The 27,689-nt window shown below is 43.8% G+C and overlaps 1 protein-coding gene and 1 long non-coding RNA gene across 21 annotated transcripts in view; one reads left to right on the plus strand and one right to left on the minus strand.

The window, feature by feature from the left end:
* PPIP5K1 (diphosphoinositol pentakisphosphate kinase 1) overlaps window positions 1–27,689 on the plus strand; it is a 248,836-nt gene that overhangs the window by 140,891 nt on the left and 80,256 nt on the right. For all 20 annotated transcript variants that reach the window (XM_077263604.1, XM_077263587.1, XM_077263585.1 and 17 more), the window contains one exon: window positions 26,429–26,519. In XM_077263604.1, coding sequence (XP_077119719.1) covers window positions 26,429–26,519 — 91 coding nt within the window. The remainder of the gene's footprint in view (window positions 1–26,428; window positions 26,520–27,689) is intronic.
* On the minus strand, window positions 213–26,848 carry LOC143775451 (uncharacterized). Its single transcript, XR_013215650.1, has 3 exons — window positions 26,764–26,848; window positions 25,966–26,049; window positions 213–477 (listed from the first exon to the last, which is right to left on the minus strand). It is a non-coding gene; the product is annotated as an uncharacterized LOC143775451 (long non-coding RNA).

The raw sequence follows: 27,689 nt of genomic DNA on the forward strand, positions 1-27,689 counted from the left end.
TCTCATTGTATGAGTTTAACTTGAATTATTACTTTAAAATATGACCAATGTAAAAAAGTGTGCCTGACATTTGCTTTCTACGCCACATTGTATGTTATATTATTTAAAGGGCATCACACTGCAATATTTAGTATATCTTTATGAGGCTGATATAATTGCTTAAAAAGGATAGTACATTACTCAAAAAGAACATTTTAAGTACTTGCCTCATTCCAAACTAAGTGCCTTATTGTTAAAGTTTCATTGTGCGCTGCTGTATGTATAGAAAGTGGTGCAGAACGGAAGCGCCTGCTACACATGGCCATTCCTTTTGTCTCATATTAGTCCATAGTCTTCGACTCTTCCAGCATTATGTAGAATGCCGTGTGTGTTCTGTATTGATCTGCCTTGGCCATCAGGTATTCTTCTCTTATGATGTGCTTCCAGTCAATACCATCTGACTGTTCTCTTAATGCTTTTTTTCTTTGCAATTCTTTTCTATTTTGTAATATGAACAATACAATTACACAGCTATAGTGAGTGGTTTGCTGAAGCTACCAAGCAACATTTTATTATATTTTAATGGTAATCTGTTTGGCTGGAACAGCATTTTTTCAAGATGGTGAATACACTTTCTTTGCTTAAATGAATTGTTAAGGTAACTTGTTAGAGCCCATTATGTCATGTACCTCATAGTTGGATGAGATGTAGAAGTCCTGCGGGCTAAAATCACATCACTGTGGTGATACAGATGCCCCGTGAATTGCAATAACTCATTACAATACAGTTGATTTCAGTTGCACAGGGAAACCTGCCTGAGAGAGGACCTTTATATTGTTTGTGGCTTTGGGAACAGAACATTCTAATGGAGACAGATTTAAGTTTCTTAGTGAACACGGACTCCTACTAGGCACAGCTTTAATGTGCAGGTACTTTAATAGCAGCTTTAAAAAAAAGAAAAAAAAGATTGAAAATGGAAAAATCTAATCTCTTAATGTCTTCAGATCTCCATGGAAAAAATGTCAAATTGTGGATTGAGTCATTTCTTGATGATATGTTAGTGTATATTGTACTGCAGCACGCTAACATAAGAGAGGTCTTTTTAAACCCCTAATTTTTACCATTGTCACTTTATGAGGTCATACGTCTGGAATGCTTCAACGGATCCCAGTGATTCTAAGACTGTTTTTTCATGACATATTGTACTTCATTTTAGTGGTAAAATTTCTTCGATATGACTTGTGTTTATTTATGGAAAAATTTTCAAACTTTTAATAATTGTTCCCTTAACCCCTTCACCCCCGGAGCTTTTTCCGTTTTCGTTTTTCGCTCCCCTCCTTCCCAGAGCCATAACTTTTTTATTTTTCCGTCAATTTGGCCATGTGAGGGCTTATTTTTTGCGGGACGAGTTGTACTTTTGAACGACATCATTGGTTTTAGCATGTCGTGTACTAGAAAACGGGAAAAAAATTCCAAGTGCAGTGAAATTGCAAAAAAAGTGCAATCCCACACTTGTTTTTTGCTTGCCTATTTTGCTAGGTTCACTAAATGCTAACTCTCACCTCCTGCCATTATGATTCTCCAGGTCACTACGAGTTCATAGACACCTAACATGACTAGGTTATTTTTCACCTAAGTGGTGAAAAAAAATTCCAAACTTTGCAAAAAACAAAACAAAACAAAATTGCGCCATTTTCCCATACTCGTAGCGTCTCCATTTTTCGTGATCTGGGGTCAGGTGAGGGCTTATTTTTTGCGTGCCGAGCTGGCGTTTTTAATGATAGCATTTTGGTGCAGATACGTTCTTTTGATCGCCCGTTATTGCATTTTAATGCAATGTCGTGGCGACCAAAAAAACGTAAATCTGGCGTTTCGAATTTTTTTCTCATTACGCCATTTAGCGATCAGGTTAATGCTTTTTTTTTATTGATAGATCGGGCGATTCTGAACGCGGCGATACCAAATATGTGTAGGTTGGTTTTTTTTTTTATTGATTTATTTTGATTGGGGCGAAAGGGGGGTGATTTAAACTTTTATATTTTTTTTATTTTTTTCACATTTTTAAAAACTTTTTTTTTTTACTTTTGCCATGCTTCTATAGCCTCGCTATAGATCGCTGCTACACAGCAGATTTGCAGGTGTGCTGTGAGCGCCGACCACAGGGGGGCGCTCACAGCCACCGGCAATCAGTAACCATAGAGGTCTCAAGGACCTCTATGGTTACAATGGAGGAGCATCGCCGACCCCCGATCATGTGACGGGGGTCGGCGATGCGCTCATATCCGGCCGCACGGCCGGATGCGGTAGTTAAATGCCGCTGTCTGCGTTTGACAGCGGCATTTAACTAGTTAATAGGCGCGCGCAGATCGCGATTCTGCTCGCGCCTATTGCGGGCACATGTCAGCTGTTCAAAACAGCTGACATGTCCCGGCTTTGATGTGCGCTCACCGCCGGAGCGCACATCAAAGCGGGGGTCCCGACATGTGACGTACTATACCGTCACATGTCGGGAAGGGGTTAAATGAGAGAGTCATATCGCGCAAAATAGTTAGTAAATAACATTTCCCACATGTCTACTTTACATCAGCACAATTTTGGAAACATCATTTTTTTTTTTTGTTAGGACGTTATAAGAGTTAAAAGTTGACCAGCAATTTCTAATTTTTCCAACAAAATTTACAAACCAGTTTTTTAGGGACCATCTCACATTTTAAGTGAGTTTGGGGGGGTCAATATGACTGAAAATACCCCAAAGTGACACCATTCTAAAAACTGCACCCCTCAAGCTGCTCAAAATCACATTCAGGAGGTCTATTAACCGTTCAGGTGCTTCACGAGAACTAAAGCAATGTGGAAGGAAAAAATGAACATTTTACTTCTTTTCACAAAATTTAATTTAGACCCAAACTTTTTTATTTTCTCAAGAGTATCAGGAGAAAATGGACCACAAAATGTGTTGTGAAATTTCTCCAGAGTATGCTGATACCCTGTATGTGGGGGAAAGCCACTGTTTGGGCGCATGGTAGGGCTCAGAAGGGAGAGAGCACCGTTTAACTTTTTGAATGCAAAATTGGCTGGAATCAATGGCGTGTTCCATGTCGCGTTTGGAGACCCCTGATGTACCTAAACAGTGGAAATTCCCCCAATTTTAACTCCAACACTAACACAGCCCTACTCCTGACCCTAATCCCAACCCTTACCACAACCCTAACTCCAACACCACCCTAACACCAACACCCCAACTGTATCCCCAAAACAACCGTAACCCCAACACAACCATAACCCCAACACAACTCTAAACCCAACACAACCGTAACCCCAACACCACAACCATAACTCCAACCTTAACCCCTGCACAACCTTAACCCCAACATAACCCTAGCCTCAACCCTTACCCTTTCCCAACCCTCACCCTAACCGTAGCCCCAACCCTAGCTCTAACCCCAACCTTAGCCTCAACCCTAACCCTAGCACCAACCCTAACTGCAAAGAATGGAAAAAATATTTTTTTTTATTATTTTTACCTAACGAACGGGGTGATAAAGGGGGGTTTGTACAATGTACAATTTTACTTTCTTTGGAGGTAGAAATGGGCCCCCTTACCTCTTGGGGCCCTGTGCATTAATGATATGGCTGCATTAATGATATGTCCGCCCCGGTTTCACCCACTGAAACATGCTGCCGATTGCTTGAGGTTTGCGACCGGAGACCCCCACGATCACTCAAAACATTGTTCTGATGTCATCATCACCTCTGCAAGCAGCATTCAGCCCTTGCAAAAGTGCACACATGGAGCTACATATGTGACCTGTTGTAAGTCTATGAGTTAGTTGTCCACATTTTATAGGATCATAGACTTTCTATTGGCCTCGTACATCACTCTCTATATTCACTCATGCAAGAGCTGAGTAGTGATGCTTGAAGAGATTAACACATTAAACATTTTTTTGATTGTTGGGGGTCTCAGGACCTGGACTTCCTTTGATCAGCAAAATATTTACAGTGGGGCAAAAAAGTATTTAGTCAGTCAGCAATAGTGCAAGTTCCACCACTTAAAAAGATGAGAGGCGTCTGTAACTTACATCATAGGTAGACCTCAACTATGGGAGACAAACTGTGAAAAAAAAATCCAGAAAATCACATTGTCTGTTTTTTTATCATTTTATTTGCATATTATGGTGGAAAATAAGTATTTGGTCAGAAACAAAATTTCATCTCAATACTTTGTAATATATCCTTTGTTGGCAATGACAGAGGTCAAACGTTTTCTGTAAGTCTTCACAAGGTTGCCACACACTGTTGTTGGTATGTTGGCCCATTCCTCCATGCAGATCTCCTCTAGAGCAGTGATGATTTTGGCTTTTCGCTTGGCAACATGGACTTTCAACTCCCTCCAAAGGTTTTCTATAGGGTTGAGATCTGGAGACTGGCTAGGCCACTCCAGGACCTTGAAATGCTTCTTATGAAGCCACTCCTTCGTTGCCCTGGCGGTGTGCTTTGGATCATTGTCATGTTGAAAGACCCAGCCACGTTTCATCTTCAATGCCCTTGCTGATGGAAGGAGGTTTGCACTCAAAATCTCACGATACATGGCCCTATTCATTCTTTCATGTACCCGGATCAGTCGTCCTGGCCCCTTTGCAGAGAAATAGCCCTAAAGCATGATGTTTCCACCACCATGCTTTACAGTAGGTATGGTGTTGGATGGATGCAACTCAGTATTCTTTTTCCTCCAAACACGACAAGTTGTGTTTCTACCAAACAGTTCCAGTTTGGTTTCATCAGACCATAGGACATTCTCCCAAAACTCCTCTGGATCATCCAAATGCTCTCTAGCAAACTTCAGACGGGCCCGGACATGTACTGGCTTAAGCAGTGGGACACGTCTGGCACCGCAGGATCTGAGTCCATGGTGGCGTAGTGTGTTACTTATGGTAGGCCTTGTTACATTGGTCCCAGCTCTCTGCAGTTCATTCACTAGGTCCCCCCGCGTGGTTCTGGGATTTTTGCTCACCGTTCTTGTGATCATTCTGACCCCACGGGGTGGGATTTTGCGTGGAGCCCCAGATCGAGGGAGATTATCAGTGGTCTTGAATGTCTTCCATTTTCTAATTATTGCTCCCACTGTTGATTTCTTCACTCCAAGCTGGTTGGCTATTGCAGATTCAGTCTTCCCAGCCTGGTGCAGGGCTACAATTTTGTTTCTGGTGTCCTTTGACAGCTCTTTGGTCTTCACCATAGTGGAGTTTGGAGTCAGACTGTTTGAGGGTGTGCACAGGTGTCTTTTTATACTGAACCTCTCGTGTCTCCCCTTTTCCTCATAGTTTGTAAGCTTGCGAGCAGGGCCCTCATTCCTCCTGGTATCTGTTTTGAACTGTGATTTCTGTTATGCTGTAATGTCTGTTGTCTGTATAAGTCCCCTCTATAAGTTGTAAAGCGCTGCGGAATATGTTGGCGCTATATAAATAAAATTATTATTATTATTATTATTGATAACAAGTTTAAACAGGTGCCATTACTACAGGTAATGAGTGGAGGAAAGAGGAGACTCTTAAAGAAGAAGTTACAGGTCTGTGAGAGCCAGAAATCTTGATTGTTTGTTTCTGACCAAATACTTATTTTCCACCATAATATGCAAATAAAATGATAAAAAAACAGACAATGTGATTTTCTGGATTTTTTTTTCTCAGTTTGTCTCCCATAGTTGAGGTCTACCTATGATGTAAATTACAGACGCCTCTCATCTTTTTAAGTGGTGGAACTTGCACTATTGCTGACTGACTAAATACTTTTTTGCCCCACTGTAAGTAAAACATATAAAAATAAAGTTCTAGGTACCCATTAAGACCATTTTACATACATTTTCAATTTGTCTACATAATTAGCCTAGCAGTACTACTAAGACAGTAGTTTAGTTATTGAGTTGCAATAAGTTTGGTCTGGCGCGATATCAAATGTACGTCACTCTACATTAGTGACATTGCACCAGGCTGAATAATCAAAGGAAGAGACATAGATGCTGTCAGGCAAAAGGCTGTTTTCCCACTCCCATCCATTGGCCAAAGACCACTGTCATGGCCGATAGCCATCAACACATCTCTGTTAAGGGCTTGTCCTCTGCTAGGACAGTCCCTTCTTGATCTAAATGTTTGGTGCCAATAAAATTAACTGCTTATATTCCCCTCCCGTGCTGGCACCATTCCAGCAGTGTCGATACTCATATTCCCGGGCTCTTGTGCTGTTGTTTTGACAAGTGAGCTTGGCGCTCAATCAGCCCTGGCATCACTATCTCTGCCTTCAGACAAATTGAACATCTAGAGGAAGTGAGAGGACCAGCGCAGCCCTTACTTCTTCTTGTTGTTCAATTTGTCTGAAGACTGGGGCCAGTGACGCCAGCGCTGATTGGGTTATTGGCTCGTGTCGTAACAACCGCATGAGCGCCTCTGGAATGCAAGCGTTGACACAAATAAAATGGCGCCGACACAGTAGGTGAGTATAAGCTTTTTCATTTTATCGAGGCCAAGTTTGGGGTGTAAGAAGGCGTTGTCCAAGTATTGGACAACTTCTTTATTTATAGTTATAGGGAAGAAGTAGTAATTTCGCTTTAGTATCAGCACTGATGGAGCTGATGTCAGATGAGTTTAAAGTGTAGAAATAAGAATAAAAATATACCTTATATACTCGAGTATAAACCTACCCGAGTGTAAACCGAGGTATCTATTTTTGCCACGAAAAACTAGGAACACTTATTGACTCTATTATAAGCCTGGTATGTATTATCCCCTCATCCCTACCCTGGTCTGCATGGCTCCTCATCCTTATCCTGGTATGCATCGCTCCTCATCCCTATCTTGGTCTGCATGGTTACTCATCCCCCTCCTTGTGTGCATGGCTCCTCATCCCCATCCTTGTCTGGATGCCCCCCTCATCCCTATCCTTGTATGCATGGCCCCTTCATCCCCATCCTTGTATGCATGGCCATCTCATCCCTATTCTGGTATGCATGGCCTTCTCATCCCTATCATGATATGCATGGTTCTTCATCCTTATCCTTATCCTGGTATGCATGACACCCTCATCGCTATTCTTGTATGTATGGCCCCCCCATCAGAAAAACATTTTTAAAAAATCACCCTACTTACTGTCCCTGCTCTCCCACACAGCATCTTGTTCCGGTGCAAGCAGCTGCAGTGGCCGGCGATCACGTATCCCCGCTACTTAAGAGAAATGAATATTCACTGCCCTCCACGCCTATGGGAGTGGTGAAAGGTGAATATTAATTTCTCTTAATTAGCGGGCACCCGTGATCGCCCGGCCGCTGCTGGAAGTCGGCAGCTGACACTGTGCACGCTATTACAGAGAAATTAATATTCACTGACAGCACAGTGAATATTCATTTCTCTTTAGCAGCGGGCACAGGTTTTAGCCGCAGCACCCGGCTCCTGCCTCCTGTGACCCGCTGCTCCTCCGCTGCCACTACCCCTCCATCTTCTGAGACAGTAACTTGAGTATAAGACGAGGGGGGCATATTCAGCACAAAAAAATGTGCTGAAAAACTCTGCTTATTCTCGAGTATATATGGTAGTTATTTTTTATATTAAAAAAGTATTTTTCTCCAACAAAAATTTTGAATATTTCTAAAGGCTAGGGTCTTTTAAAAGGCCAAAGGGCTGTCAGTTTAGATTTTCAGCTTTCTAAGTTGAATCGAGTGCACGTATATGACTGCTTTTATGACTGTATTTTTTCTTTTATAAGGTAATAGCATTACCTTTAGATTTTTTTACAACCCTAAATGATAGTTAACCTGTTGTGTGCATGAATCTAATGGGAAAAGTACAATGTCTGAGCATCCGTTTAAGTGTCCGTCTCCTTTAGGCGTACATGTCCGAAAATGATGCATGACAGAGCACTCGTTCGCTCTGTCAGCACCATTATAGTCTATGGCTCCATGGGCACATACACTCGAATCCTGTTTTGTGAGGGATTAGGACATAAGCCCCAAGGGGACCAACAAATGTGTGCCAAACCACGTTGTGAAAGCACCCTTAATCTTCCTCCAAAACTCTTTATAAACATTTTTTTTTTTAAATAAAACCTTAATACACAGATAATAGCATAAAACTCCTGGTCCATTTAAAGGGAACCTGTCACCCCCAAAATCGAAGGTGAGCTAAGCCCACCAGCATCAGGGGCTTATCTACAGCATTCTGGAATGCTGTAGATAAGCCCCCGATGTAACCTGAAAGATGAGAAAAAGAGGTTAGATTATACTCACCTGGGCGGGCGGTCCGATCCGATGGGCGTCGCGGTCTGGGTCCGGGGCCTCCCATCTTCTTACAATGACGTTCTCTTCTTGTCTTCATGCTGCGGCTCCGGCGCAGGCGTACTTTGTCTGCCCTGTTGAGGCAGAGCAAAGTACTGCAGTGCGCAGGGTCTCTCTGACCTTTCCCGGAGCCTGCGCACTGCAGTACTGTGCTCTGCCCTCAATAGGGCAGACAAAGTACGCCTGCGCCGGAGCCGCAGCAAGAAGACAAGAGGAGGACGTCATCGTAAGAAGATGGGAGGCGCTGGACCGGACCGCGACATCTACAGAATGCTGTAGATAAGCCCCTGATGCCGGTGGGCTTAGCTCACCTTCGATTTTGGGGGTGACAGGTTCCCTTTAACCTGCTCATATATTTTTATCTTATGATAACTATGTGTTTAACTCCACGAACTCTGGATTTTCCAAGCACATATACTGTAAATTTGTTTCTAGTATCTTCTAATTTTAAAGGAAAATAATGTTTTTTAACTGTACCATTTGATTTTTATGGTGGTCAAAGAATGATTACAAGCTGATCAGACTATATAGAAATTAATATAATAAAATAATTTGAAGGGCTTGTCCACTACTTAGACAACCTCTTCTCAGTCCTCATGTTTGGCCCTCTTAAAATAAAAGCACCTCTGCTCAACTCCCGTGCCGACACCATTTCAGCAAATTGAACATCAAGACAGAGAATAGCCGCAGCCCTGAATTTTATGATTAATACGTCCGAAGACGAGGACCGTGAAGCCAGTGCTGATTGGGTGCAGGGGTCACATGATGTAACAACCCTATGTGAGCCCCGGGAACGTGAGTGCCGACACCGTTGAAAAGTCGACTGTACAGGTGGAGAGTATAGGTTTTTTTTTTTTTTGGGGGGGGGTTTACGGGGCCAAACATGAGGACTGAGAAGGGGTTTTTCTAGTAGTGGACAACCCTTTTAACTGCAGTTACATATATGTATTTTTTCTATGATGACATTGGATGCTCTGTAGTAAATTATTAACTAATGTACACTCCTTTCTGATGATGACGATCAAGAGGTTGTGGGGCACAGCAAGATTTGAGGTCTCATCTGAAACTGACTGAATCTATCACACCTTAGGTGTTTTTGTCCTAGAACTGTGGCTGGGGTCAGACGAACGTATGGCATTCGATGCGATATGCTAATGACCCTCGGACCCTGCTCTGCTGCGAGCAGGAGCCGAGTGTCATGCATCTGTGCTCCGATCCTCTCGCTCAGAGAGGATCGGAGCACAGCTGCGGAGGAGGCGGAGAAATGAATTTCTCCATCTCCTCCGTTGCCGGGGTCAGAGTATATCACACAGCACTCGGATGATATCTGGGTGATGTGCGTTGTCTCACTCGCACCCTTAGGCTTATATGGCTGCGAGTGAGCCAAGACTCGCACACTGAAAATGGCTGAAAAAAATACGGCGATGTGAGTTGCCCCATAGATGAATATTGGTCAGAGTGCTATGCGATTTTTTTTATCGCATAGCACTCGTCCGTATTCAACGGTAGTGTGACTCCGGCCTTACTATGTAAGTAGTGTCCAGACATTTGTAGATGTTGTAAAATGCTTGTTGAACTTGCAGGATACACATAAAAGGGCTTTCAGCACATAGAAATAGACAAGCCACACAGTTACTGTACAATTACACAGTTTTAAAAATCAGAAATGGGAAACTTTTTCTTATCTCCATAACCATACTTTCGTAGAAGAAGAAGCAACTTTGAGCAGTCAGAATATATTGATCACCTATTCGTCATCAATCATGGTAGATCGGCTGGGGTCACCACCTGGGCATCCCCACCAATCAGCTGTTTCAAGCTTCGGCAACTGCCAAATGTAAACACTTGTGATGGATCTGATTGGCGCAGCTCCATGCAATATGTAGTGGTTGCTCCCAGGTACTGCAGATCAGCTTGTGCTCAAAACAGTATGATTTGTTCTGCAGTACTCGGCAGCGGTTGCTGCACATTAGATTCAAAGCTCTGTATCATTTATACATTAGGCCGGAGCTTGTAACAGCTGATCGGTGCCTGATATGGGATGCCATCGATCTGATATGGATTGGTTATCAAAATATTTTGAATAGAGAATCGTACTTCAAAAGTTGTGTCCCTGACTTTGATCCAGGCTCAGCACACTGAGCCTGCATATTTACCCACAGCCATGGGTGGAGAGGCCAATGTCAATCTCTGACAGCAATAGTTAACATGCTGTGACAGAGCTCCATGATCACGGGGAGCCAATGGGTTGTTTTGACAGCCCAGTGTCTGCTGATGATCCCCGTGCCTGCCATTTACTCTCCTGCGAAGGTCAGTCGGTGGCTGGTGTTCATAGGAGATTGTGATTTTAGCTATGCATAGCAGCGCTGATGCACTTCTTTGTATAACACAAGCCATCAGACAATTTCAGTTTCAAGGACTATTAAAAAAACAATGAACAGTGAAAAAAGAAGTTTTTAAAAATATGAAAAAACCCACAAAAGTTCAAATCACCCACTTATTACCCTATTAAAAATAAAACAATTAAAAAATACAAATTTTTGTATCACTGCGTTCTTAAAAGTCCGATCTATCAAAATATAAAATAAATTAATCTGAAAGGTAAACCTTGTAACGAAGAAAATAATCAAAATGCCAAAATTATGGTTTTTTGGCCACCACAAAAATGAAATAAAATGCAGTAAGAGGTGAACAAAACACCATATCTACCCAAAATGGTATCAGTAAAGACATCAGCTCATGTCGCAAATAGTAAGGTGAAGGGACTAAATATGAGACACAAATCCAATACAGTCTGTTCAGGGTTAAACTACACAGAGTTTGTTTGCAGTCATATGTCCATCTGTTTTCTATTTGTTGCTAACAAACATTTAGGAGATTGGGAAATTTAGAATAGAAAGGACTAATGGAATAGAGCATAATTGAAGAATCACACTTCATGGTTTTTCTGCAAGCTGTAATTAGGGACATGCCTAAAGGGGTTATTCGGGACGTTTTATTTTATTTTTTGCTATGGGGCTAAGAACTAACAGGCAGGTAGTTGTTAACTACCTGCGTATTTGGCACAGCGTCAATCTCTGCCAGTTAAGAGCTATCATGTACCTCTCCTGCTGGCAAATCTGTGGCTTCCACTGACATCATGTTTTCAGAGCAGCTTATTCTCTTCTGCTCTGCTCTGTTGATGGAAATTCTCTGCTGATGTCATGCTGATTGACAGCCAGATTCCTGCTGCCTAACTGCAGGTGAACCAGCTGTCAATCGGCTTAATGCCACATTGACAGAACAGACCCTAGATATCACTGAATGAAGTATTCCAGTTTCAAGTCTTTATTCATTATATGTGTTGAGAACAATGAAGCATAAAAATGGTCAATGTAAATCAAAATTAATATCCCATGAAGGTCTGGATTTGGAATGATACCCGAAATCAATGTGGAAAATCAAATTTCAGGCTGATCCAACTTCAGTGGAAGTGCCTCAAGACAAGGAAATGATGCTCAGTTGTGTGTGTGGCCTCCACGTGCCTGTATGACCCCACCTTACAAAGACTGGGCATGCTCCTGATGAGGTGGCTGATGTTCTCCTGAGGGTTCTCCTAGCAGACCTGGATTAAAGCAAATCAGTCAATTCCTGGACAGTCTGTGGTGCAACATGGCGTTTGTGAATGGAACGACACATGATGTCACAGATATTTCAGGTCTGGGGAACGGGCAGGCTAGTCCATAGCATCAATGCCTTCATCAAGCAGGAACTGCTGACACACTTCAGCCACATGAGGCCTAGCATTGTCATGCATAAGAAGGAACCCAAGGCCCCACTGCACATGGTCTCACAATGGGTCTGAGAATCTCATCCTGATACCTAATGGGTAACTCTGGCTAGCACATGGAGGGCTGTGCGACCCTTCAAAAAAAATGCCTCCCACACCATTACTGACCCACTGTCAAACTGGTCATGCTGGAGGATGTTGCAGGCAGCAGAACATTCTCCATGGCATCTCCAGACTCTTGTCAAGTCTGTCAAATATGCTCAGTGTGAAGAACACAGCATGAAGAACACAGGGCGCCAATGTCGAATCTGCCAATCTTGATGTTCTGTGGCACATGCCAGTTGCTCTGCACGGTGTTGGGCTGTAAGCACAACACCTACTTGTGAATGTTGTTCCCTCATCCCACTCGTATGGAGTCTGTTTCTGACAGTTTGAGCAGACAAATGGATGTTAGTGACCTGCTGGAGGTCAAAAATAGCGAGATCTGTGATACTAAGAACAGACAGATAATACCACTAGAAATATCTATAATACAGCGTAAGTGGAAATATAAAACTTAACTTTTACTCATTAATGCAGATAAAAGTAAACAAAGTCACCCAAAGTGTAATTAAAAATTGGGGTACAGTCTCATCCAAAAATGACCTTAGAGACTAGGTGACCCCCAATAGGATTCCAAACTCCGCATATAGCAACACCTGCGGAATACAAATGGCCCAAGGTACGATATACAAATCTGCTGCAAGAAAAATTTCATGTAATTAGCAGCACGAATGAACATACACTTGGTTGCATAAAAAATAAATCATCTTAAACAATGGTGGCACATAGAACAAACCGTGCCGATTTGTAAATATAAGATACTGGAAAAGGAACAATCTCACCAATTCCAACGGTGCGGGCACGGGAGCGCTGAATAGTCTCCAGTCAGGAGTACATCCAGGAATTAATGGGAAATGACAATACCCTGTCGATCCCTATGGGGCTACCGATAAGCTATCCCCAAAGCTCCTGCCCTTACAAGGGCAGTCCACAACTACCCCTGCACACACATGCCCTGCACTCTCCCTGTGTCATAGTCCCAACGCGTTTCTTCCAAGCTAATTCATCAGGGGACTGGCTTGTATGAGGAGACAAAGTGCCTATGTGCTATACTAGAGGACAAAGAGTCCTGCCACCCTCTGTGCTATCTTGCAGAGAATGAAGGAGCGTAGGGCCGGTCTTTAAATACCCAGAGGTCTGGTAAAACACACCAGAGCACTGGTTATGGGGTAATCAATATAGATAAGTGGCAACTGTGGGTACGTATCAAGGAGCCAATAGGTTGTGGGCCAACAAGGATGAAACAACCACTAACGGTTACCGGAAAACTATATAGTCCATAATTTCAGACGCATACTGCGTTATATACGCACTGTAGTAACACTAACAGATGAAGACTCACAATTATGTTGACGTCACACGCCGAAGAGCCATGCTCGTGTGCAGATGGAAAAGACAAGCGCTTCCGTCATGCGCAGTATAAACCGGAAGTGGCCGCTGCTAGGTTACGCTAAACCATTCGCCGATAAAACTGTAAAATACCGGTGAATCGGCATTCATTAATGGGAGACAACCGGCGAGGCACTTGCCGCCTGTATACGTGCCTCGCACTTACGCCAGTACAAGAAATAAAAATTAGGCGTCCTGTACGCTGGCCGGAAGGGGCTGTCACTAGGCAACGTATTGACAATCAATAAGTGAGCGGCGGAGTAAAACCTGGGCGCATGCACTGGACTCACAGATTAATAAAGAGCAGGTAAACACTTGCAACATGCGCGATGTATACCGGAAGTTACCGCTGCTAAGTTACAAGAAACTCCACAACGACCGCCGAAAACGCTTCATGATACCGGCACATAGGCATGAAATAGCCCATGATGGAGGTAATCTCAATACAGATCCCATACAACTATGCCGGTACAGAAGACATATTAAATGCCGGTCGGAGGAGCAAACAATAAGCAAGCGGACAAATGAGCAGTAGGCGTGAGCATAGGACCCACATGTGTCTATACAGAAGAATCATATATTCACACAGAATAGCTATTAAAGCCGCAGCAACATTCAAAAGCTACGGCACATAGCAATGTCTAGTTATTAAGAACTACTTCTGTAGAAAATTACCACAACAAGGATAAACCCCATGCCACATAAACTGTGGAAAATAAAAATTGATAATTATTAATCATGCACATCCAATAAAGAATGTGGGTGACAATAATAAGGATTTAGGCATAATCAGATAATTGGATAACTGTGTAGTACCAAAAGGCAGCCAAAAAAGGAGGGGAAAAAAAAAGGAGGAGAACAGTTCAAATGAAACAGCTATAGTTAATTTGGTCATTCAACCCATGTGGACTAACGGTGTTCAAATAGAAAATCCACTTAGCCTCTCGCTGTAGTAACAATTGGTCCCAATCACCCCCTCGTATGGGTTTTGTCACCCTTTCAATTGCCATGAATTTAAGATGCCTAGGAGAGCCATTATGTGATTGATTCACATGTCGGGAAATGGAGGTATCTCTACCATGTATTACATCCCCAACATGTTCCCCAACTCTTTTTTTGAATTCTCTGATGGTTTTCCCAACATACTCCATTCCACAAGAACAATATGCTTTATACACAACCCCTTTGGTACTACAATTAATAAATTGCTTGATGTTATAATTTCTGCCTGTAACATTACTCACAAAGTTATTACCTGTGTCAATGTACTGGCAGGCCGTACAATGTCCACATTTGAAACAGCCCTTTATGTCACTCCTTAGCCATATTTCATTTACAGGACTTGAAAAATGGCTATGAACCAATCTATCATTAAGTGACCGCGACTTTTTGTAAGTAATTGCTGGGGTATCATCGAGGTAGTCTGAGATGTCCGAATCCATCTTTAATATGGACCAATGTTTCGCAACGATATCTCTCACGTGGTTAGCACCATTATCAAAAGTGGTAATAAACCGTACCACCTCGTTGTTCTGTGTCCTTGCAGTGGGGTTCATGTTGTGAACTCTGTTTTCAGGCTCCCTCTTGTGGTCACAGGTGGTATTGTGTGACTTTTGTTTTAGGCTCCCCCTGGTGGCTTTGTTTGTTATCCTGCGGGTCTGTGGCTGATCAGCTGCCTCGTTATTCACTTGGGAGTTTCCTATTTAGCTCCGTTCCACTTCCACTTGTTGCCGGCTGTCAATGTACTCAGTGCTATTCTGATTACTCCTGATTATCTTCGGTTTCAGTCTCTTCAGGAGAAGCTAAGTTCTGTTGAATTATTTTTTGCTCATCAGTCTGCAATATGATTTCTGTGTATGATGAGTTTAGTCCAGCTTGCTAATATGTGATTTCTTTTGCTGGTTTGCTCTGGGGTACAGAGTTGCTTCCCCCGCACCGTTAGTGGGTGCGGGGGCTCGAGCGATCTCTGTGTGGATATTTTGAATAGGGTTTTTAATTGACCGCACAGTTCCCTTTCTATTTTCTGCTTTCTAGTGTTAGTGGGCCTCATTTGCTAAATCTAATTTCATCTCTGCGTTTGTGCTTTCCCCTTAACTCACCGTTAATATTTGTGGGGGGCTATTCTATATCTTTGGGGTCATTTCACTGAGGCAAGTGAGGACTTTCGTTCCCTTTAGGAATAGTCAGTTTCTCAGGCCGTGAAGAGACGTCTAGGATTTTCAGGTAACGTTCCACGGCTGCCTATAGTTGTTTGCGGATAGGATCAGGTTGCGGTCAATTCAGTTACCACTTCCCCAGAGTTTGTAGTCTGTTTAGTTACTTAGCTAGTCCTACTTGCGATCCTTGCCACTAGGATCAGAACAGTACAGCCGGCCTGTAAAGTGTTAATTGCATGGCAGAAGCAGGAGAAAAGAAGCCTTGAGAATTTTTTCTTTTTTTTGCCGTGTGTCTAGCTGCTGTGTGTCTAGCTTCTCTCCTCCTCTTAATCTTGGTGTGGCTCTGAACCCAGCTGCTGATATGGATATTCAGAGTTTGGCCTCCAGTGTAGATCATCTTGCTGCAAGGGTACAAAGTATTCAGGATTTTGTTGTTCACAGTCCTATGTCAGAGCCTAGAATACCTATTCCGGAGTTGTTTTCTGGATATAGATCTAGGTTCCTGAATTTTAAGAACAATTGTAAATTGTTTCTTTCTTTGAAACCTCGTTCCTCTGGTGATTCCGTTCAGCAAGTTAAAATTATAATTTCTTTCTTGCGTGGTGACCCTCAAGATTGGGCCTTCGCATTGGCGCCAGGGGATCCGGCATTGCTCAGTGTTGATGCGTTTTTTCTGGCCCTTGGATTGCTCTATGAGGAACCTAATCTTGAGAACCAGGCTGAAAAAGCGTTGTTGGCCCTCTCTCAGGGGCAAGATGAAGCAGAGGTGTACTGCCAGAAATTTCGGAAATGGTCGGTGCTTACTCAGTGGAATGAGTGTGCCCTGGCTGCAAATTTCAGAAAAGGTCTTTCTGAGGCCATTAAGAATGTCATGGTGGGGTTCCCTACGCCTGCAGGTCTGAATGAGTCAATGACTCTGGCCATTCAGATTGATCGGCGTTTGCGGGAGCGCAAACCTGCGCACTATTTGGCGGTGTCTTCTGAACAGACACCTGAGTCTATGCAATGTGATAGAATTCTGACCAGAAGTGAACGGCAAAATTATAGACGGCAAAATGGGTTGTGCTTTTACTGTGGTGACTCAGCTCATGTTATCTCCGCATGCTCTAAGCGCAAAAAAAAGGTTGATAAATCTGTCACCATTGGTACTTTACAGCCTAAGTTCATTTTGTCTGTTACCCTGATTTGTTCCTTGTCATCTTACCCGGTTATGGCTTTTGTAGATTCAGGTGCTGCCCTGAGTCTGATGGACTTGTCATTTGCCAGGCGCTGTGGTTTTGTTTTGGAGCCTTTAAAATTCCCTATTCCACTAAGGGGAATTGATGTTACGCCATTGGCTACGAATAAACCTCAGTACTGGACACAAGTGACCATGTGCATGACTCCTGGTCATCAGGAGGTGATTCGCTTTCTTGTGCTGCATAATTTGCATGATGTTGTCGTGTTGGGTCTGCCATGGTTGCAGACTCATAATCCAGTCCTGGATTGGAAAGCAATGTCTGTGTCAAGTTGGGGTTGTCAGGGAATTCATGGCGACGCTCCTGTGGTGTCAATTGCTTCATCCACTCCTTCTGAAGTCCCTGCGTTTTTGTCAGACTACCAGGATGTATTTGATGAGCCCAAACTCAGTTCTCTACCTCCTCATAGGGATTGTGATTGTGCTATAAATTTGATTCCTGGTAGTAAGTTTCCTAAGGGACGACTTTTCAATTTGTCAGTGCCGGAGCATGCTGCCATGCGGAGTTATATAAAGGAGTCTTTGGAGAAAGGACTTATTCGCCCCTCCTCCTCCCCTCTTGGTGCGGGGTTCTTTTTTGTGGCTAAGAAGGATGGTTCTCTGAGACCTTGTATTGATTATCGCCTTCTAAATAAAATCACGGTCAAATTTCAGTATCCTTTGCCATTGTTATCTGATCTGTTTGCTCGCATTAAGGGGTCTAGTTGGTTCACCAAGATAGATCTTCGTGGTGCGTATAACCTTGTGCGTATTAAGCAGGGTGATGAATGGAAAACTGCATTTAATACGCCCGAAGGCCATTTTGAGTACTTGGTGATGCCTTTTGGACTTTCTAACACTCCTTCTGTCTTTCAGTCTTTTATGCACGACATCTTCCGCGAATATCTGGATAAATTTATGATTGTGTATCTGGATGATATTCTGGTTTTTTCTGATGATTGGGAGTCCCATGTTAAGCAGGTCAGGATGGTGTTTCAGGTCCTGCGTGCCAATGCTTTATTTGTGAAGGGCTCAAAATGTCTTTTTGGAGTCCAGAAGGTTTCTTTTTTGGGTTTCATTTTTTCTCCTTCTACTATTGAGATGGACCCAGTCAAGGTTCACGCTATTCATGACTGGACGCAGCCTACATCTGTTAAGAATCTTCAGAAGTTCTTGGGTTTTGCTAATTTTTACCGTCGCTTCATCGCTAATTTTTCTGGTGTTGTTAAGCCTTTGACGGATTTGACCAAGAAAGGTTCTGATGTTACTAACTGGTCTCCTGCGGCTGTGGAGGCCTTTCGGGAGCTGAAGCGCCGGTTTTCTTCGGCTCCGGTCTTATGTCAGCCAGATGTCTCTCTTCCTTTCCAGGTCAAGGTTGATGCTTCCGAGATTGGAGCGGGGGCTGTTTTGTCGCAGAGAAGCGCCGATGGCTCTGTGATGAAGCCATGTGCTTTCTTTTCAAGAAAGTTTTCGCCTGCCGAGCGGAATTATGATGTCGGTAATCGGGAGTTGTTGGCTATGAAGTGGGCATTTGAGGAGTGGCGACATTGACTCGAGGGAGCTAAGCATCGTGTGGTGGTCTTGACTGATCACAAGAATCTGATTTATCTCGAGTCGGCCAAGCGGCTGAATCCTAGACAGGCTCGTTGGTCGTTGTTTTTCTCTCGTTCGTACCTGCCTGGTTCGAAGAATGTAAAGGCTGATGCTCTTTCTAGGAGTTTTGTGCCTGACTCTCCTGGAGATTCAGAGCCGGCTGGTATTCTCAGAGAAGGGGTGATTTTGTCTGCCATCTCCCCAGATTTGCGACGAGTGCTGCAGGAGTTTCAGGCGGATAGATTTGACCGTTGTCCACCGGAGAGACTGTTTGTCCCGGATAGATGGACCAGCAGAGTTATTTCCGAGGTTCATTCTTCGGTGTTGGTGGGCCATCCTGGAATATTTGGTACCAGAGATTTGGTGGCCAGGTCCTTTTGGTGGCCTTCCTTGTCGCGGGATGTGCGTTCCTTTGTGCAGTCTTGTGGAATTTGTGCTCGGGCTAAGCCTTGCTGTTCTCGTGCCAGTGGTTTGCTGTTACCTTTGCCTGTCCCGAAGAGGCCTTGGATGCACATTGCCATGGATTTTATTTCGGATCTCCCTGTCTCTCAGAGAATGTCTGTCATCTGGGTGGTGTGTGATCGTTTTTCTAAGATGGTCCATTTGGTGCCCTTGCCTAAGTTGCCTTCCTCCTCCGAGTTGGTTCCGCTGTTTTTTCAAAATGTGGTTCGTTTGCATGGGATCCCTGAAAATATTGTTTCCGACAGAGGATCCCAGTTTGTGTCTAGATTTTGGCGGACCTTTTGCGCTAAGATGGGCATTGATTTGTCTTTTTCGTCGGCCTTCCATCCTCAGACGAATGGCCAAACCGAACGAACTAATCAGACCTTGGAAACCTATTTGAGATGTTTTGTTTCTGCTGATCAGGACGACTGGGTGACTTTTTTGCCATTGGCCGAGTTTGCCCTTAATAATCGGGCTAGTTCTGCTACTTTGGTTTCTCCTTTTTTTTGTAATTCGGGGTTTCATCCTCGTTTTTCCTCGGGTCAGGTGGAGCCTTCTGACTGTCCTGGAGTGGATGTTGTGGTGGATAGGTTGCATCAGATTTGGAATCATGTTGTGGACAATTTGAAGCTGTCACAAGAGAAGGCTCAGCGCTTTGCCAACCGCCGTCGCTGTGTGGGTCCCCGACTTCGCGTTGGGGACTTGGTGTGGTTGTCTTCTCCCTTTGTTCCTATGAAGGTCTCCTCTCCTAAGTTCAAGCCTCGGTTTATCGGTCCTTATAAGATTTTGGAAGTCCTTAACCCTGTGTCATTTCGTTTGGACCTCCCAGCATCGTTTGCTATTCATAATGTGTTTCATCGGTCGTTGTTGCGGAGGTATGTGGTGCCTGTGGGTCCTCCGGTTGAGCCTCCTGCCCCTGTGCTGGTTGAGGGAGAATTGGAATACGTGGTGGAGAAGATCTTGGATTCTCGTATTTCTAGACGGAGGCTTCAGTATTTGGTTAAATGGAAGGGCTATGGTCAGGAGGATAATTCCTGGGTTGTCGCCTCTGATGTTCATGCGGCCGATTTGGTTCGTGCCTTCCATGTGGCTCACCCTGATCGCCCTGGGGGTTTTGATGAGGGTTCGGTGACCCCTCCTCAAGGGGGGGTACTGTTGTGAACTCTGTTTTCAGGCTCCCTCTTGTGGTCACAGGTGGTATTGTGTGACTTTTGTTTTGGGCTCCCCCTGGTGGCTTTGTTTGTTATCCTGCGGGTCTGTGGCTGATCAGCTGCCTCGTTATTCACTTGGGAGTTTCCTATTTAGCTCTGTTCCACTTCCACTTGTTGCCGACTGTCAATGTACTCAGTGCTATTCTGATTACTCCTGATTATCTTCGGTTTCAGTCTCTTCAGGAGAAGCTAAGTTCTGTTTAATTATTTTTTGCTCATCAGTCTGCAATATGATTTCTGTGTATGATGAGTTTAGTCCAGCTTGCTAATATGTGATTTCTTTTGCTGGTTTGCTCTGGGGTACAGAGTTGCTTCCCTCGCACCGTTAGTGGGTGCGGGGGCTCGAGCGATCTCTGTGTGGACATTTTGAATAGGGTTTTTAATTGACCGCACAGTTCCCTTTCTATTTTCTGCTTTCTAGTGTTAGCGGGCCTCATTTGCTAAATCTAATTTCAGCTCTGCGTTTGTGCTTTCCCCTTAAATCACCGTTAATATTTGTGGGGGGCTATTCTATATCTTTGGGGTCATTTCACTGAGGCAAGTGAGGACTTTCGTTCCCTCTAGGAATAGTCAGTTTCTCAGGCCGTGAAGAGACGTCTAGGATTTTCAGGTAACGTTCCACGGCTGCCTATAGTTGTTTGCGGATAGGATCAGGTTGCGGTCAATTCAGTTACCACTTCCCCAGAGTTTGTAGTCTGTTTAGTTACTTAGCTAGTCCTACTTGCAATCCTTGCCACTAGGATCAGAACAGGTTCAACAGCGAAGGTCTATCCCTACTCCTGGCATCATGATAAGCCCTTGTGAGGATCTTAGATGGATAACCCCTATCTCGAAAGTTTCTCCTTAGTTCTTGAGCTTGAGACTCAAAAATGGCATCATCTGAGCAATTCCTCCGAATTCTCAGGTATTGCCCCTTAGGAATACCTCTCTTGAGGTGTTCCGGATGATGACTACTCCAGTGTAAGAGGGCATTGGTAGCTGTGGGTTTTTTATAATTTGAAGTAACCAGATCACCATTCGATCCTTTAGTAATTAGGATATCCAGAAAAGGCAATGCGGAGAATTCAATTACTGACGTGAAAAAAAGGCCAATGTTGTTATGATTAAGCCTATCCACAAAACCTTCAAAATCGCCTCTGGAGCCCGTCCAAATCAAAAAGATGTAATCTATGTACCTTGTCCAAATATCTGGGACACGGCACATAGATACATCCGAGTCATCACTCCAGACCATCGTCTCTTCCCACCAGCCGAGGAAGAGATTGGCGTAGGCCGGGGCACAAGGGCTGCCCATGGCCGTCCCCCTCAGCTGGTGGTAGGTCCTACGATTAAATGTAAACACATTATGTGTCAAACAAAACCGGAGCAGTTCAAGAACAAAATGATTGTGTTTCTCAAATTGTAAACCTCTCATTTGGAGAAAGTACTTAACGGCCTCCAAACCCTTATCATGAGGGATGGAGGAATAGAGCGCCTCCACATCGATACTTGCAAGATGTGCATCAGGATCGATAGTGAGGCCCTCCAGACGACGAAGGAGATCAGGGGTGTCCTTAACAAAGGATTGTAGGGCCGACACGAATGGAGACAACACTCGATCTAAGTAAATGCCGGCGTTCTGACAGAGACTGCCTACCCCAGACACAATGGGCCTACCCTTTAGAGGGTTAAGGCCCTTGTGGATCTTGGGGAGGCAGTAGAAGGTTGCTGTTATAGGATGACGTGGAAGAATGAAATCGAACTCCGTCTTATCTATAACACCACTCTCCAAGCCCACCTGTAAAATCTGGGCGAGTTCTTCACGATACTCATTATTTGGATTCCGTGAAAGAACCTCATAGGATTCGCTGTCAGCAAGAATAGATTCACAGATCTGTTGGTAATGGGCAATGTCAAGGATGACAACATTGCCACCCTTGTCCGAGGGTTTAATTACAATGGTGTCATCACTTTCGAGGCGGTTAATTGCCTCCATCTCTTTTTTAGTGCAATTGAATCTACACGGTAGATGGGATTGCGAGAGACCAATCAAATCAGACGTCACTAAGTTAGAAAAAACATCAATAGCTGAGAGATCACCAGAGGGGGGTGGCAACCTGTGGCTCTTTAGCTTCAATTCCGTAAAGGGGCCCATGCCCTGTAAATTGGGATTAGACTCACCAATACTATGGAGCAATCTCACATCCGCCAGCATATCAGCCGGAATGTCAAGGTCAGCGCAAGTACGAGAATCCTGCTGGTGAAAGAATTTCTTCCATCTTATCTTACGTAAAAAGAGGTTGAGATCCTTTACAGTTCTAAATAAATCAAAGTCACTGCTGGAGGTCATTTTGCAGAGCTCTGTCACTGGTCCTCCTGTTCCTCCTTGCACAAAGGAGAAAGTTACAGTCCTGCTGCTGAGTTGTTGCCCTCCTTTGGCCCCCTCCGTGTCTCCTGGTGTACTGGCCTGTCTCTTGGTATCTGCTCTATGCTTTGGACACTGCTGACAGACACCGCTACCCTTCTTGCCACAGCTCACATTGATATGCCATCCTGGATCAGCTGCACTACCTAAGCAATGTCTGTGGGTTGTAGACACCACCTCATGCTACTGTACTGAGCCTCTAGAGGTGAGAGCAATGAAAAAATGCAAAAGTGACCAAAACAACAGCCAAAAAGGATGAGAACAAAGAAATGATCTGTGGTCACCACCTGCATTTTTTTGATCAGTGAATATTCACAAGTGGCCTAAAATACCAAAGAAAAGAGTACTTTCCTCTCCGGATTACCCAATAATCTAACTCCAATGCTCCACTTCTTCCCCTGTTGGTTTTATGTTTACAGGCAGCTAGTTGGTTTTGGTGCTTCTCACTTATTCAGACTTTCACAAACCCGCTTTAAATGCACATTCAGAAGAGCATAGTATACAAACGGATGCTGTCGAACCACACACACCAATTATTGCCAATGTGCCAGTGCACATGGTCGATTTTTCCGGGATTTGGATGTTTCACCCCCAGCAGTTCGTCCCCGGGTACATTTACTTCACCTATGGGAAGTTATACCATCCAGCTGCCATATCATCACCCCAGAGGACCCCTTTAAGCAGCGTCGGTCCCTACTGACCGAATATCACAGGTGGCGTCACGAAGACAAACTTTATTCACCAAACCCTTAAAAGACTTTTCCCTTTTATTTGAGTGCCCAGGGCCACGGACCGGGTCGCAGCCACCATGACGTCCCCTTCAAGTACCGGACCCGGTACCGAGTGCCCCACTGCCCTGGCAGGCAACTCAACTTAGCGTCACGAACAGGATGTACGCGGGCGCAAACTGCTGGGGGCGAAACATCCTATAACCGATTTTTCCACACAGACCAATGGCCTACATAGAAAAAAAAAAGTTGCAGGATGCACTACTTTGGACTGATTTATGGATGAGACTAGAGCATGCACATAGCAGGCAGCTCCTGCAGTCATATGCGAACCAGGACATGTAACTAGACACGTCTGCTATTTGAAAGCGTGACTGTCCAAGGTTTTATTTCTGACAGCAGAACATGGCCTAAAGAAAAACATGCATATGTGTCTTTTTATATAGTGTATGTGAGCTTCTAATTTCAGTATTTATGTGGATTTATATAATATCCAGATATTATTACATATACTCACAAAGGTTTATGTGTTTTTTTTCTCATATTGTTTGGGTGAATATACACTACTCACAAAAATAAAGGGAACACTTAAACAACTCCAACAACAAATATAACTCCAAGTAAATCAAACTTCTGTGAAATCAAACTGTCCACTTAGGAAGCAACACTGTTTGACAATCAATTTCACATGCTGTTGTGTAAATGGAATAGACAACAGATGGAAATTATTGGCAATTATCAAGACACACTCAATAAAGGAGTGGTTCTGCAGGTGGGGACCACAGACCACATCTCAATACCAATGCTTTCTGGCTGATGTTTTGGTCACTTTTGAATGTTGGTTGTGCTTTCACACTCGTGGTAGCATGAGACGGACTCTACAACCCACACAAGTGGCTCAGGTTTGCTGTGTCTGTCAGTGTAGTGTCCAGAGGCTGGAGGCGCTACCAGGAGACAGGCCAGTACACCAGGAGATGTGGAGGGGGCCATAGGAGGGCAACAACCCAGCATCAGGACCGCTACCTCAGTCGTTGTGCAAGGAAGAGCACTGCCAAAGCCCTGCAAAATGACCTTCAGCAGGCCATAAATGTGCATGTGTCTGCACAAACGCTTAGAAACCGACTCGATGAGGATGGTCTGAGTGCCCGACGTCGACAGATGGAGGTTGTGCTCACAGCCCAACACCGTGCAGGATGCTTGGCATTTGCCACAGAACAGCAGGATTGGCAAATCTGCCACTGGCGCCCTGTGCTCTTCACAGATGAAAGCAGGTTTACACTGAGCACATGTGACAGACGTGACAGAGTCTGGAGATGCCGTGGAGAGTGATCTGCTGCCTGCAACATCCTTCAGCATGACCGGTCTGGTAGTGGGTAGTGGGTCAGTAATGGTGTGGGGTGGCATTTCTTTGGAGGGCCGCACAGCCCTCCATGTGCTCGCCAGAGGTAGCCTGACTGCCCTTAGGTACCGAGATGAGATCCTCAGACCCCTTGTGAGACCATATGCTGGTGTGGTTGGCCCTGGGTTCCTCCTAATGCAGGACAATGCCAGACCTCATGTGGCTGGAGTGTGTCAGCAGTTCCTGCAAGATGAAGGCACTGAAGCTATGGACTGGCCCGCCCGTTCCCCAGACCTGAATCCGATTGAACACATCTGGGACATCATGTCTCATGCCATCCACCAACATCACGTTGCACCGCAGACTGTCCAGGAATTGAGGGATGCTTTAGTCCAGGTCTGAGAGGAGATCCCTCAGGAGACCATCCGCCGCCTCATCAGGAGCATGCCCAGGCATTGTAGGGAGGTCATACAGGCACGTGGAGGCCACACACACTACTGAGCATCATTTCCTTGTCTTGGGGCATTTCCACTGAAGTTGAATTAGCCTGTAACTTCATTTTCCACTTTGATTTTGAGCATCATTCCAACTCCAGACCTCCGTGGGATATTAGTTGTGATTTAAGTTGATCATTTTTAGGTTTTATTGTTCTCAACACATTCCACTATGTAATGAATAAAGATTTACAGCTGGAATATTTCATTCAGTGAATACTAGGATGTGGGATTTTAGTGTTCCCTTTATTTTTTTGAGCAGAGTATATATAATGAATTCTTACTTTGCGGGTATCTACCCACGATCAGGAATAGCAATGTTTTGGACACAGCTCACATGTGCTCGATCCAAAATGCTACGTTTTAGGTAACAAACACAGTGGATATAGAAATCCCATGCCCACTGTGTTTCTATTTGATGCTGCGTAAACTCATCCGCGGTGTGGGTTTACAAGCCGCAGCATGTCAATTATCTGCAGGAGACGCTAGTAGTGTTACCTGTAGCCATTCATTAGATGCGGTAAATCCGCTTCGTTCAGTGAACACACGAGGATTTACCTGCATGATTAGTACGCAGCATTTTGGATACAGCGAAAATACGTTACAATCAAAACGCTTCTGTATCCTGATCGTGGGCACATTGCCTAAATATTCTATTACAAACTTGTATAGCTTCATAGAATCTAGAATGATTTATATTATTTTTTTATGTTGCACTCCTTTCCTTTTTTTGCTTTAATACCTTGTTTTTATGTTTGGCTAAAAATTTTAATTTTCTGATTTCTTACTGTTGCTATAGTAGTATAGGAACCGCTCACCTGCAATACTGTACACAGCCTATGGACAAATATGGCACCGCTTTTGGAGCAACCAGCAGATCCTTTTTACAAATCATGGAAAACCTATTTTAAGCAAATGCATTATGTTAAAAATTGGATGACCTTCCTGTATGTGAAGTGTACTAAAATGAAAGCAATCCTGGGTTGTTCTTTCCCCTAAACGCTGAGACTCCAGACTCCATTGCCTTAGCATAACATCAGTCCTGCTGCGGTTCATCTCTTTTGTGTAGAACCTGTTTGCCTGCTCATTCCTCTCATCCCTAATTCCATGGCTTATTATATGGACCTCTGTTTCCTTTCCTAATGTAAACTTCTGGAAAGTTTGTGGTGTTAACTTGTTTTTTTGTCGTGTACACATTCCTGATAATGCTGTTGTATCTGAGAAGGGAATGTTGCTAATTTTCGGTGTAGAAGCTTCACTGTCATTATCTCCGATCCACAGGTGCTTTCAGAGACTTCCTCGAAATCCGGTGGGTACCGCCTCTTCACTTCCTATGCCAGGCAGCCATTGGACATGAAGCAAAGTGGTTTAGGTATGTTGGATTTCTTAGTCTGTGTTTTTTATGTTGTTGTGTGTTTTTTTTTTTTTGTTTGCTTTGTTGTTTTTATTGTCACAAATGGAAATATGGATAACATTTTATGTTCTGGATTTTAGATTATTAAGGGGGGGGGTTTACCATGATAATCAATCAATCTTAAGTAAAAGAGTGAAAAAACAATTAACTCTTGAAAAACAATGAATTTCCAAAAATGTATAATTTTTCTATTTCAGCTTACCTATGTAGTCTGATCACAAATTTCATCCGCCGACAGGCTCCTGCTGGTCTTTCTCGCATGTGTCATGATGGACCGTCCTCATGCGTGTGACGTGCAGATTTTTCAATTCCATTGTGACTATGTGATTAGAATATTCTCTTTATATCTGGTCAGAAATCTGCATAGATACTTTATATCAATATCTGACAAATCCCTATATTTATATATCGTATATATATATATATATATATATATATATATATATATATATATATATATATAATATATATATAGGGATTTAGTTCTTGATATTGAAACTGTAGCACTTTTTGAATGACCTGTGTAATAAGGAGCACTCACTTAGTGATCATCCACAGACGGTTGTGGCAGGTTGTCCGAGCTGAATTGCACTTAAGTACTTTATTGGGTGTTGGTGACGGCTTGGCGAGGGACTTCCTCTCAGGGTCAGGGAGGGTTAGCCAACATGAAGCAGGGGCGCCACTACGTTCCCTATAGGGTGCCAACCTCCGCTGCTAGGAAGGGAAACCGAGGATTTACGGCTCTTTCCTTAGATGTGATTTCCATCATAAGTTATACTCAACCCTGATCTATTTGGATTATTATTACCAATCTGCTGACCCTGTTTTTTGACTTACTCTCCGTTTTTTTTTTTAAATGAGGCTTGAGCTTTTTACCTATAAATAAGAAAAGCTCATTTTTAATAGGTTCTGTTTTTTTTATTTGCTAGGTAAACCTGAAATAGAAAAATTTTGCATATTTGGACCTGAATTGTATTTGCAAAGTGTATTGTTCTTCCAGGATCTTTTACTAAAGGCCCCGTCTCACATAGCGAGATCGCTGCTGAGTCACAAGTTTTGTGACGCAACAGCGACCTCAGTAGCGATCTCGCTATGTGTGACACGTACCAGCGACCAGGCCCCTGCTGC

Source organism: Ranitomeya variabilis, chromosome 5, assembly GCF_051348905.1.
Source record: "Ranitomeya variabilis isolate aRanVar5 chromosome 5, aRanVar5.hap1, whole genome shotgun sequence".
NCBI classification, from domain to species: Eukaryota; Metazoa; Chordata; class Amphibia; order Anura; family Dendrobatidae; genus Ranitomeya; species Ranitomeya variabilis.